At 38.4% G+C, this 12,853-nt stretch overlaps 1 protein-coding gene across 1 annotated transcript in view; it reads right to left on the bottom strand.

Moving 5' to 3' along the window:
• The window catches only part of LOC104407800 (teneurin-2-like), a gene marked incomplete at its 5' end in the record, with an annotated part of 37,147 nt that extends 32,417 nt beyond the window's left edge, over window positions 1–4,730 (bottom strand). Inside the window, one exon of the mRNA XM_010017179.1 lies at window positions 4,525–4,730. Within this exon, the coding sequence (XP_010015481.1) occupies window positions 4,525–4,730 (206 nt within the window). The remainder of the gene's footprint in view (window positions 1–4,524) is intronic.
• Between the last annotated feature and the right edge of the window lie 8,123 nt (window positions 4,731–12,853).

Genomic DNA, 12,853 nt, shown 5'->3' with positions numbered 1-12,853 from the left:
ATGAAAGCACTTTCATGATCATTAGGAAGCAACTGTAGAGTTTTTAATCTAACACACAACTGCTAAGGAAGAGACCACTAAGTCACATGAATTGGGGAATGGATCTGTCAAACCCAGCTGAATCTCTGAAGTAGTTTAGAACTTTCACTGACTTTTTTTCTTTTTTTCTTTTAATGATCCTTTATATTTCAGGGCTTCATGCCAAAAGTCACACAAAACTGGGAAAAACTGCTCAGAAATAAAATGCACCAGAAATTCCAAATGACTACACCTTCAGAGATCAGTTTTGCAGTGGAGAGTGCTTATTATGATTAAAGCGCCATAGAAGCAGTGACTTGCCAGCCTATATTTCTAATGAAATTCCAAATGCACGTTCTCAGTCAGTTGGTTTATTTTTACTACACAGCATATCAAAACCCTACTGCATACTTTTATTTACAAACCTAAATCACATACTAAGTTCTTCGTGGGCAATTTGCTTTCATAATTTCTCCATTCAGTGCTTTCTATCCTCCCAAGCATTTTATTCATAGGCTAATAAGGACTTTCTTTTTCCAGTAATCATGGGGAGTCAGCAAAACTCCCCATGGTTGGGCGGGGGGAAGAGGAGGGAGGAAAAACCCCATGTTTGGAGTTGTGGCTAGCATTTGTCTTTATGCCAAAGCCCTGTAAGACCTAAGCAGCCAAGAAAACATATGTCAGGGAAACTTGTTTGAAAAGTGCTTTAAAATTAGTTCTTCATAAAATCCAGTTGGTAATTATTCATTAAAATACACCCATGAAACATCTGATACCCACAGTGACAGCCAACCAATTTGTTTCAACATTTGAATGTGACACCACACAACCAGTCCAGTGCTGCACAGCATTCAGTAATAACAGCTCAGCTGCCGTAAGGTAACTTGAAGGTGGCCAGAGCACCTAAGTGTATTTGAGCACTGGCTAAAAAACAAGGTAACACCGAAGCTCTCCAGCTATTTAAGTTGTTTCAAATAAAGCCATTTCCTGCTCTAAATGAAAAGAATTTTCATTTTTACATGGAAAATTTGTAAGTATACAACACTGCTGGAAATTAAAACCTTACAACTTCATGAACTACCTTCTCCAGACATCATAATGATGTTTCTATCAAAGGTTACCTTATTCCATATGTCATTTTAAATGTTCTACCAATGTGTAGCATCATCATAATTGCTGTAATCTCTGTAAAGCCAGTTCATGCATTATTCGACATTTACAGTTAATTTTCTATACATTATCAATTTTATTAATATGACTATCTTCTCCTAGTTCCCTATTAATCATTCAAGCCTGCAATGTGCATTTTGTTATTTCTATGTATTACTACACAGGTTGGAAGAATTTTGCTTGAAAGGAACGCATTCCTGTTTATAGTCTGCTTGCCACTCAAAACTGCATTTTCACTTTTCCCCCCAGAGCTCCATTCCCTATGCACATGGCACACAAGGCTGCTTCTAGACAAGTTTACAGCTACATCAGTTTGACTGACTAAACCAGGCATTTGGAATATTTGCTAAACAGTAATACTGAGAAGGTTAAATCTCAGCAGGGCTCTCAGACAGGAACTGCATCTTGTTGTCTCAGGTTAATCATGTACCTAATTTGCTGATTATTGACTTGCTCCCACAAAGGATTTTACTTGGCTTGACATATCAGCACTGATCAGTGATGAACTGTCAAGTGTAGTTGTTCACTGCTTTGCAGCTCATGTTCCTAACCCGCAGAAACAAGGATTTAAAATTTCAATTTTAAAATATCATCTGGTGTCAACTTCAGACTATTTTCATTAATACAAAACCATTCTCCTCCTTTGTGTCACAAAAGGGTTCTTTTCACTAACCCAGATCTGTAACAGCTTGCCTTTCTTTCTCTAAAATTATTTCTCTTGGTAGCAGCGTGGCTGAGTTTTGATTGCTGGGCAAAAATGCTAAGCAATCTTCTGCTTTACCACCCTGTTGACAAGCAGTAAGACGCAGCATGAATATGGGAAGGTAATTCTGTAGATTATACTGGTGGATTTCATTAACTCCTTTTATGGAAAAGGGTTGGAATTGCTTCCTCTAAAGCCTAGAAAACAGGTTCTCTAAGGAGGAATCCAGCTCAGTAGGAAACACAGTTTATATTACTCATTATTTAATATAACAGAAAGGTCACAAAATTTATATCCAATTCACATAAGATGGAATAAAAGAAAGAAGAGAAACTTCACCTGATCGTAGTCTTTTGAGATGAGAACATCATAATGAAAACTAAAACAAACATATTTGATCACAGTGCAATAGAAATTAAAGTTCAGCTTGAATTAAAAAAATATTTTCTACTACCAGTTAAATCCAACTGAATTTCTAGTGAAAGATACAGGCATCCCTCCATCATGTCTTAGACAATTATAATTAACTTGTATTTATAGCTAAACTTGATGACTGCTTAGGAGCTTTGGTTGCCCTAAGTCATTTTCACATCATGATTTATATATTTGTTGCCTTCCTCAACTAAATTGCTGGTTTTTTACAAGGTGGATAGATAGGGGAAGTGAGAGCCAAAATTCTGAATTAAATGAGACATGGTCAATATATGATGCCATTCCTTCACTGTAACAATTAAAGACATAATTTCACCCTTCAAAACAACATATTGAAGCATTGCAGCCAAAATTAAAACACTCTAAAGGTTCCCACCCTGGAATATATTCTCAGAGGATATCTTCTGAGTTGCATGGACGCCTGGAAATGGCTGAAAAATTCAATAGCCCACTACAATTTCCACAATGTATCTAGTCTTTGTATGGAACCTCAGGATGCTGGATGCTAACCTCTAGCTATTCAGAAAACTGTCATCTTACCTCCCCTCCTGCGGCTGTGGACTGCTGATCCTCATTTCTAACCAGGCAGATATATCAGTTCAATAACTCACAGAACATTTTCAAACAGCATATTACAGGGGTCTGATGGGGTTTGGATAGTCAAAGCTCCTTGTTCACAAATTTCTAGAAGTAGATGCCATGAAACTATGTAAACCTCTTCAAAGATTTTGGTTTACAATTCAGACTATAGGCCAGAATAAATACCAAGGAACAAGCGGCAACGCAGAATAGTTCCTTAAATTTGCCTCACACTGGGAAGCAGATCCAAACATCAGTTAACGTAAGCGTGTTTTCCCCAGAAAATTAATTGGTTCACTGTTTGTACCATGAGTTTGTGCATACACATGGACACAGTTCACTCAGGGCAATATGAACATCCTTCCCCTCTACAGCAATATGTAGCTATGCAATTATGTTAAAGCCTCTGGGCTTTTAGCTTCAATCATGCCTTTTAACCATTTAGGTAGCTGCAGTTTGCTGCAGTAGCAGCTCTTTGTAAATCAGGGCAAGGCATCTAGAAATGTTAAATGAGGCTTTCCCAAAAGGGATCATGGAGTTCTATATTTGCTTTCTGGAAATCCCATACTAAATAAACCATTTAAAGTTTAAGTGATAATTTCGGAATGAAGAACTGATTTTTAGCTGCAAGGATATGCATGAAAGAAGGGATCCTTTTCAAAAGCTGGTTGCTATTTCTGCTTCCCTTGCACTCCAAAGAATGGAGGCTCTTTCTTTTTAGTATGTGTAACTTCAAATGTATTATTTCTCATTACAGTTCTAATCTAAGTAAATGGGAAGCCTTCCAGTCACATTAATGAGTTTTCAATATAACAACAAAATTTGTCTATGTAACAGAAAATACAGGTATATCTTCTCACAGCAATTAAAACACCCACTGCACAACCAAGAAGAAAAAGACAGTTCAGTTTGGTCTCACTAACTTAACAGCTGTAAGCCTGTACTACACAGTCACCATAAGGATGCGGTGTTACTAAGTTTTCATTTTGAGGCTGGTTAGAAATCAAGTTTTCCAATGGCAAGACTTGCCCCATGTCTGAGTCTGATGTTAGACCTAAATACCATCCTTGAGAGGAAAGCAGGAAAAGACATAAACACATGGCCACTGCATTATGTTGTCCAATATGGCTGGGCAGCAGTGATGCCAGTCTGTTGCATACCCCAGCAATGACATCCCAACAGCCTGTGGACATTAAAACTTCTAGGAAGATAGAAAACTATATCTTAACACATCTAGCTGTGCATGCACTCCAACTGTATGTAGAGCTTTGATACTGTGAGTCTGACCAACACTGCTTATCATTTTTGACTGGTGTATAACTGGATAGGTTTATCTCAATTGGTGCCAAGACTTTTTCAGAGATTTAAAACCTTGAGTGCCAAACTGCAAGTTACCTTAAAAACCTGGATGGCTAGAACATCATTTACTTCTTTTATCACATACTGTTGAGGTATGTAATAACCTAGAAATAATATCAGGGTGTTCAGTCAAATATCACAAATTAAGTAATTCCCAGGAATCCTTAAACTTGAGTTCCATAAGCTCCAACACAAATCTAACATAGATGCTCTAAACTTTTGCATTTTGACATTTAAAGCCAACAAACACATTGACAAAGTACCTGGGCATGTGATGGTGGGAGTCCTCTTCTTATATAAACACCAAAAAGAGCATCCTTCCCTAAGGATATGTTGAACTTCAGGAACTGTGGCTGGGTGATATGGATCTGAGACCGCCAGAAAACCCCAGGGGGCACTTCCTGGGTGACCCTGCGGCCAACTTCTGTTTCTCCGCTATCTATGCTGCTATTTCTAGCGACCCACGGGCCTATAAAATAAAAGCAAACAAAAACCAAATGAGATAACTGCTTTTAATACAGGTATTTTTATTCGAGATGAACATCTGTGGCAATGCCACCTTTTAAATCAAACTGTAACTTTCCTTTCTTACTCCGAAGCAATCTGCCTGCTGTTTCGATCAGTATGTAGGAATTTGGCCCCTGTATTTGAAGAAGACCTTTTTCTGTGGAGCATCTGCAGTCTTCTACTCCCTCCAACCCTTTAATTCTGCCATTGCTCTTTACTGATCAAAGACAGTAACATTAGAGAATCAATGAAGCACATGCAAGTCTCCCTGAGCTCTATTCAGCTGCATCGAGTACACAACCAGGATATAAAAAAGATATCAGAAAGGTGAACTGAAGGGGTAACTTCAGTCTAAATGAACTGATTGCATGTTTTTTTTATCACTCTTATATAGTAAAGTAGTCCAATAAACTCCAGGCCATAGACAAGAGAGTTGACAGAAGAAACGGAATGCACAGAAAAGGGTTTAGAGGACAGTCTCTGTACTCTAATGTGCATCTCTCCTTCTTTAAAGAAAGTTAGTACAACTCAATGCATTGCCTTTTAAGTTCTCTCTGCCTGAAGCAGGGAGTATATACAAGTCTTTCTCCCTCGTGCTGTGGTTAGTTAAGATCCATTCTTTGATGGTTCTTTAACATGCATTATTGAAGACAAGATACAAAACCCTTCTGGTCGAGTGCTTTGGCTTCCAGCCCATGAAATAGTCAGGCTTTAAAACATGGTGCAAACCTCTTCTGTTCTTAGCTGAACAGGATGGTTCTGAGGCTACACATATATTAAATATGGAGTACACGAAGAGTTACCAGCGTTTTCAAGCTGCAGGATATAGCTACATTTGATTTGTGTTCCATATTCCCAAACAACATGGTGAGAAATCAGTTTTAGAATTATTACCACAGAAACTATAAAGACTAAAAACCCACAGAAAGTATGTTAACAACCACAGAAATGTACTGGTACCATTAATATCACTATTACTACACACAAAATAGTAGTGACACCTCTGATACAACCTGACAGTATTAGTGCAATCTCAATGTTTACTCCATGTTTTTTTCATGGTGTAATGCTGTTTTCAATAAATGGCAAGTTACTTTTGAAATATATTCCAGCACTGTATGAATGTAACAGGATGGCACAGAATGACATATAATTCCAGCAGGTAAGTACATAACAGCTTTTCTGTCTTGACTATCTTTAATTGAGAGAGCTGCAATAGCACGGTTTCAATTATAGATTCCAAATTATCTATGTTAGCAGCACTTACACTTGTACATAATGAAACAGATATTATGTTGGCAGTGTTCTGAAATGGTAAAAGAATGATCTGAATACCAGCTGCTACACAGGTCTTGGCAACTTTTTTATTTTTTCATTTTCTGTGTTAATGGGTCTACAATAACATCCCAGCACTAACAAAAAACAAGATAAAAAGAAAGCAGAAGCTGCTGCAAAGACAGGCTGCAAAGAAAGGAAAACCGGCTGAAAATGTCAACCAATGGGTCTTCAGAACCACCCAAGATCACAGGTATCAACCACATTCAAACATGTAACGTTGCATAAAAACTGTATTTCATTTGTAATGGATTACTGCAATAGCAGCTATCTCAAAGTTCCTATCGCAGTGAAGTGAGGCACCATCTCACCAGAATTTAAACCAGCCCTTACCCACATGTATGGGAAGAACAGGTACAGAGCACAAAGCATCACCAGTTGAATGCTACACTGGAATCACTGGCAGGGCTGGGAAGTCAGTGTAAGACTGAGGGCTCCTTCCTCTCCTTTGTGTGCAGCATTAACACTTCCTTCACTTCACAATTCCAAGTTATGGTAATAAATGATGATGGGGTTTTTTTCATCGTTTTTAAAAAGTGTGCTGTTACTGATCTCTTTGAAAGCAGTTGTGCATACTTAAACACCAGTATCCAACCTGAGAAGAGACCCCTTGACACATTCTAAAGAGCCTTGCTCTTCAGGATCACTATATCCATTGTCAAAGTGAAAGAGTCAAAGAAAAAGCTATTTCCAGGAAGTATCAGAGTAGGCATTATTATTGTGATAAAAGTAATTGTCCTGGGTTCAGCTACAGCAGTCATTTTTTCTCCTTCTTAGTAGCTGGTGCGGTGCTGTGTTTCTTGATTTTCAGTCTGGGAACAACGCTGATAACACCGATGTTTTTAGTTGTTGCTCAGTAATGTTTACTCCGACCAAGGACTTTCTCAGTCTCATGCTTTGCCAGAGAGGAGGGGAAGCCAGGAGGAAGCAGAGGCAGGACACCTGACCCAAACTGGCCAAAGGGGTATTCCATACCACAGCACGTCATGCCCAGTATATAAACTGGGGAGAGTTACCCGGAAGGCCCAGATCGCTGCTCGGGTCGGGCTGGGTATCGGTCGGCGGGTGGTGAGCGGTTGTGTCCTTTTCCCTTGTTATTCCTCTTATCATTATTATTGGTAGCAGTAGTGGTTTGTATTATCCCTTAGTTACTGGAGTGCTGTTATCTCAACCCGTGGGAGTTACATTCCTCCGATTCTCCTCCCCATCCCTCCGGGAGTGGGGGAAGGAAGGAAGGGGGGGGGGAGTGAGCGAGCGGCTGCGTGGTTCCAAGTTGCCGGCTGGGCTTAAACCACGACAGTAATTAAGGTGGGAAGACTAACACACAGTGTCTCATGAAAATTTTGAAGTTGCTAGCTTAAAAATTGGTAAAAACTGCAGGTCAGAATTGAATTTGTACATCTTTGGAAGCATCTCCCCATAGATGCTCTTTTTTTGCTCTGCAACACAAATGACCTGGTTTTCTAGTTGTCCAACTGGGACATTTCAGTGTCCCAAGAAAATCTACCTAGAAAGAGACCTGTGACAGCTGTGGGCATTCAACACAGCAGAGGATTTTAAGAGGAAGTTAGATGAGCAGTTATCACAAGTGATCAAGATCTACTTAGCTTACAATAAAGAATGGAACAGATGGATGCCCCCTGTGTTCCAGTCTGTATTTCTGTGGTATGGCATGCATCTATAGCCAGCATGTGCCAGGTCTGTGAGAAACAGCTGCTGCCTCACCTCTGACATACTGAAAGGGATCCTTCTTTCTGACTCTAAGAATTTAATACATGACATCCTGGTTTTATGGCTTTACAATACAAAGCTGAAATAACACGATTTAGAAATGCTTGAAGTTCTATGTAAGTTCTATATTTGCAAGTTTAACCAAAAACTTATCAAGTTTTAAGTCCAGTAAGCTATCAGAGCTCAAAAGATTATGCATTATTGAATCATACTCTCAGAAGTTCCCATGGAGTTACTCTTATCGGTATGAGCCAAAAAGCTAGTAAGTGAGAGCATCCTGGTTCTACTCCTTGCTTTGACACAGCACCTGTCTTGGTCATGATCTCAATGTTCTCAGATGACTACTTGTAAAACAGAAATATTAGCAATGATCTGAAGATGAGCAATGTAGAGCAGTCACATAAAAATACTACAGGAGGTGTCTCAACACTGGCCTCTTCATGTTCCTTCCTTCCCAAGTTAGAAACCCAGAAATGAAATGCAAAGTAGATATGACCACTAAACCTCTTTTCTTAATTAATATGCTTAAGTGTATTTGTTTAAACCTGAAAAGCAGAATGGGAGCCTCACTTTATATTTGCAGTGCCTTTTTCTGCACTAACAGCTTCACTTTCAGAGTCTCTAGAGGCAGACTTCGTAAGTAAACTTTTTTATAGCTCCCTTCAGTCTTCACCTCCTCATGTAGAGAAGCATCTCCCCACCTGACTTACTCCCCTCCAGCTATTTTTAGAGGCTTTTCCATTTTGATGGACCACTGAAGATTGCATTCAAACATCAACTACATGTAAGTGAAGTTACAGATGTGACAAACTGACAAATCTAGGAAGAAAAACTAACCCAAACAACTCATACTACTGTGAACAAATAAATCCCAACATCATTATCTGAGCTGTGGGTGACTGTTTTAGGGTTTTGTCTGTTTATCTCATAACCCCATGGATACTTGATTTTTTTTCTGTCGTTTCTTCTCTATAAACATATACAAAAGAGAGTTTTGAAAGCATACTTCTTCATTTTACCCAGGGGAGCCATTTCAATCATTCAGTCAAACATATATTTATCAACTAAATAACACTTATTCATTTAAACTGCTATGTTATTTACCCAGTTGAATTACTATTTTGGCATATACATTTGAAAAGACAGTTTTAGCACTTGAGTATATTTGCCTTTGAAGCTCTCAAATAGGCAACACATGACAAGAGGGATGCAAACACCCCCTGCTCAGTTGTCAGCAGGCCTCATCTTGGAGCTGGAGGTCAGTTTCAAGGTGGCAGCTGATAGGACATGCCCGGTCAACCTTTAATTTAACCGATGTCAAGCAGTGTCAGCTATGGGGGTAGAATCTATGCTGAAACCAGATATGCTCAAGCCTTTATTACAGGCTCCTCTCCCATACTGGAGTTAAAATTAAAACACAAAAATGAAATCTGGCTACCAGCTGTGTCAAGCTCCAGACATCACAGTGAAGCAGCAATTAACTCCCGAGCTTTGCTGCGTGCCTGTAGAAAAGTGATGACTGTAAACAGCGCCTCGATAGCACTCTTCAAAAATGTCTAGCAGGATATCTATTCCAAGAGATCCATAATGGACTACCAAGATAATCTAGACAATTTCAGATTACATACAAGAATAAATATCACCAATGTTGGTTAAAGAGAAATGGTTTTCACTTCTTTTTCTGTACCTCTGCATTTCTCACAAATCACTGCTGCAGACATAGCTTTCCTTATCTTTTTATCTAACTTATTTTATGTTGTTCTTTGTTATATAGTTAGGGATTTTCACAGATAACTCTGAATTCCAAAGAAATTTATGGTATAGCTGTGCAAAGCAAACCACTTAGTACAAAAATACACTCCACTGACCTTTTGCCAAAAAAGAATGCATGGGAATCACTATGGTTTTCAATGATAGCTAGATTTTTTTCCCGAGATAAATTTGCTAGTTATGTGACCAGACAATTCTTACTGTTTCAGAAAGGCAAATAAAAAAAAGTAGAAAATGTCTCTTCTGTATAAATTTATTCAGTAGAAAAATTGGTGCTATGCACTGTTACCACACTGATCACTCCTATATGAACTTATGCTTCAGAATATCTGCTGCTAATACCTAAGTGCCCTAGGACCCAAGTGAAAACAGATTCTTCTTGAAATTTGTACAATAGATTGACTGCTGATGCAAAACAAATTCCCACAGCTACAATAAAGTAAAAAGCCAGGAAATGAGAGTTTGTCTGGAGAAGCTGCTATGACACATCTTGAACTTCAGTTATGCTGAAGATGCTGAGGTACTAATGAGCTCTATTTGTGAAGTGAGGAGGAAGGAAGCTTCTGAATTTGTATGAGCTTCCAGGAGTCCAGTAAAACAGCTTTTGAAACAAAATCAAAACCTCAGGTTTTCTGGCCGGTGACCCTTACTTCTATTGTGGCAAAAGGAAAGAAATTCTGTAAAGAGGGTGTCTGCTTAAAACCACTGCTGGGGCTCAGCTGCACTCAAACAATCTGGCCCTGCAGGTGGAATTAAGAAACAGGCTTTAATACCCTGAGACACCTACAAATTTAGGCACATCCTCAAATTCATGTGGGCATGGCTTCACAAGATTTATTGTTTTCAGAATCAAAAGCAAATGACAGCTGAAATAAAATTAAGATCTGTTAATTCACTGCATTTCAGAAGAACTAATACATACTAGCATGAATTTCTACATCAACGTAACAATCATCTCTGATGGCATATAATACACTTCATCACCTAACTTTAAACACAGCAACTCATACTATCACCATCAACACTATCACAAAAATAAGATTCCTCTTCTGTTCTGTTGAGCTTAGTCAAATACTTTGCTTTTGCCAAGACATCCCTAGAGCCTGGTCTATTTTCAGAAGACCACATCTGCAAGCCTTCACAGCGTCCATATAAATACTTCTGCTTGCTAATGTGTTAATTAAGATCTACATTACATTAGCCACATAACTACTTAATTAGATTAATCCACCTGGAAAATGATGGCATGTCTTGATTAAATTGAATGAAGGTAACAGAAGTGACATTTAAAATACATTGATTGTTATTACATTTTGATCATCTGTCTCAAAGTGTCTGAAAGGAAATAGCAGAAACCAAAAGACTCATGTTGTTCACATTGTTGATGAGGTACGAGTTTTTCATCTTTTTATCCTTTGTAACGCGACAAAGAGTTCTCTACAGTTGTTCCCAAGTCCTTACACTGTCTGATAACTAGGATTAGGTTTCAGCAGGAACACAGCTGGGGGTGGCACCAGTGTCTCAGACAGTCAAGTCAGGGCCTATTCTATTTGCACCTGAACCCCAACCCATTAATACATAAGGGTGGCAAACCTTCCCATTTAATCATTTTGTTACTTCTTTAGCATTGCCAGTCTGCTGCATTGCTAATGAAATATCTTAACTATTAAAAAATAATCACTTCTGTGTGCAAACCAAAAGGTGACTCTGAGCTGCAAGTATCTGGCAGAGGTCATAGCATCATTTCAAGAGAGCTGAAGACAAACTAGCCAGCTTCACAATGACAGCCCAGTTTAGCTTTTCATATCTATTCAAGGCGAATTTTCCCTCTCTCATCTCAAGCAAGTAAGATGGTGTCAAATTTAACAGCAAATTTAACTTTCCTCATTTCCTTATTGCTGTTGTATTTACAATGCTGAATTTGATAACTGGAAACAAGCTTATTTGGTTAACTGGAAACAAGAGTTTTTCATGACACTTCAGTACTTTATCATTTAATTAACTCTGCCTTTTTGCCATCCACACGCTGTGGTAGACACAGGGAAATATCTCCTAAGCTGAGCATGAACCTGGCTCAAGCCAGCTGGTCCAAAGGGACAAAAACCCTGGCTTCTATGAGTATCAGAACACAAATTCAAATCTACCTTTTCCAATTAGTCATGGTAACTAAAGTGGTCTTTCAGGCCCACAATTATCTTCGGTATCTTTTAAAATGTGGATTTCTAGGATCAGAGACCACAATCCTTACTGCTCTATAGAACCTTATTATAGCAAACAATCAAGATAAAAAATACTAAGTAAATTTTGAATTATTAGGAAATCTGTTAGATTTGTGAGCACACCAAGGACAATATGTCATAAACAAAAAAACTCTAGACCAAAGCATTCTTTACTTGCAAATGCAGCTGGAGCTAGTTTGAATATTTCTACATAAATGGTAGTTTATCTTGGATGTCCTCTGAAATGATTAAAGCTGACTTTTGTAGTATATGCTGTCAATTAGAAAGGAAACAGCAAATAGATAGTCACATATTTTATGGAAATGTGGTCTACCTCCTACATAACTTTAAATGTGGAATATATTTTTGGCATAGATTAAGAGAATCTAGGCACAGAAAATTCCCATAAGGTCATCTAATTCACTTCTTTGTGAAGGAGCAGTTATTCCCAAACGTGTCTTTTTTTTTTTTTTCCTTCTTCCCACATTTTCTCCTAATTTAGATTTATTACACAAAAATTCTAACCTTATGTCTGTAGCAGACAAACGGGCTTCACTCTCAAAGTTTTTTAATGTCATTACTATCTATCTCATCCCTGTAGCAATTCCACAATTCAAGCTTTTTGGTTTTATGTACTATGAAGGGAAACTGCCTTATCATTTGTATTAAGAAAAGAATTTTTCTTTACTTTTGCCTCTTAATGTAAACCCCTAGTTCAGCACAACTTCCAGAGCATGGGGGACTTCACTTGCAGTTTTACAGCAGCACTGAGCACGTTTTTACCCACTGCACTTGCCTACTCCTTTCAGACATCCCCAGTATTAGCAAGATGGAGTGTGTAATTACAAAAGCCCTGTGACTGTGTTATCTCAACAGTGAATTTTGTTTTCATTCAGATGGGAAAATGCAGTAATAAAGTAATTTACATTCCTCTTAAATTGCAGTTTTCTTATTTCGTACCAGAATTTAGTCTCCTAATAAGGAACAAGCAGATCAAATTGAAATATCTGCTCCACACCCCGCCCCCCCC

The sequence above is a fragment of the Nestor notabilis genome, unplaced genomic scaffold, assembly GCF_000696875.1.
Source record: "Nestor notabilis isolate BGI_N333 unplaced genomic scaffold, ASM69687v1 scaffold4406, whole genome shotgun sequence".
NCBI classification, from domain to species: domain Eukaryota; kingdom Metazoa; phylum Chordata; class Aves; order Psittaciformes; family Psittacidae; genus Nestor; species Nestor notabilis.
This window is presented reverse-complemented; position numbering and strand designations above follow the sequence as displayed.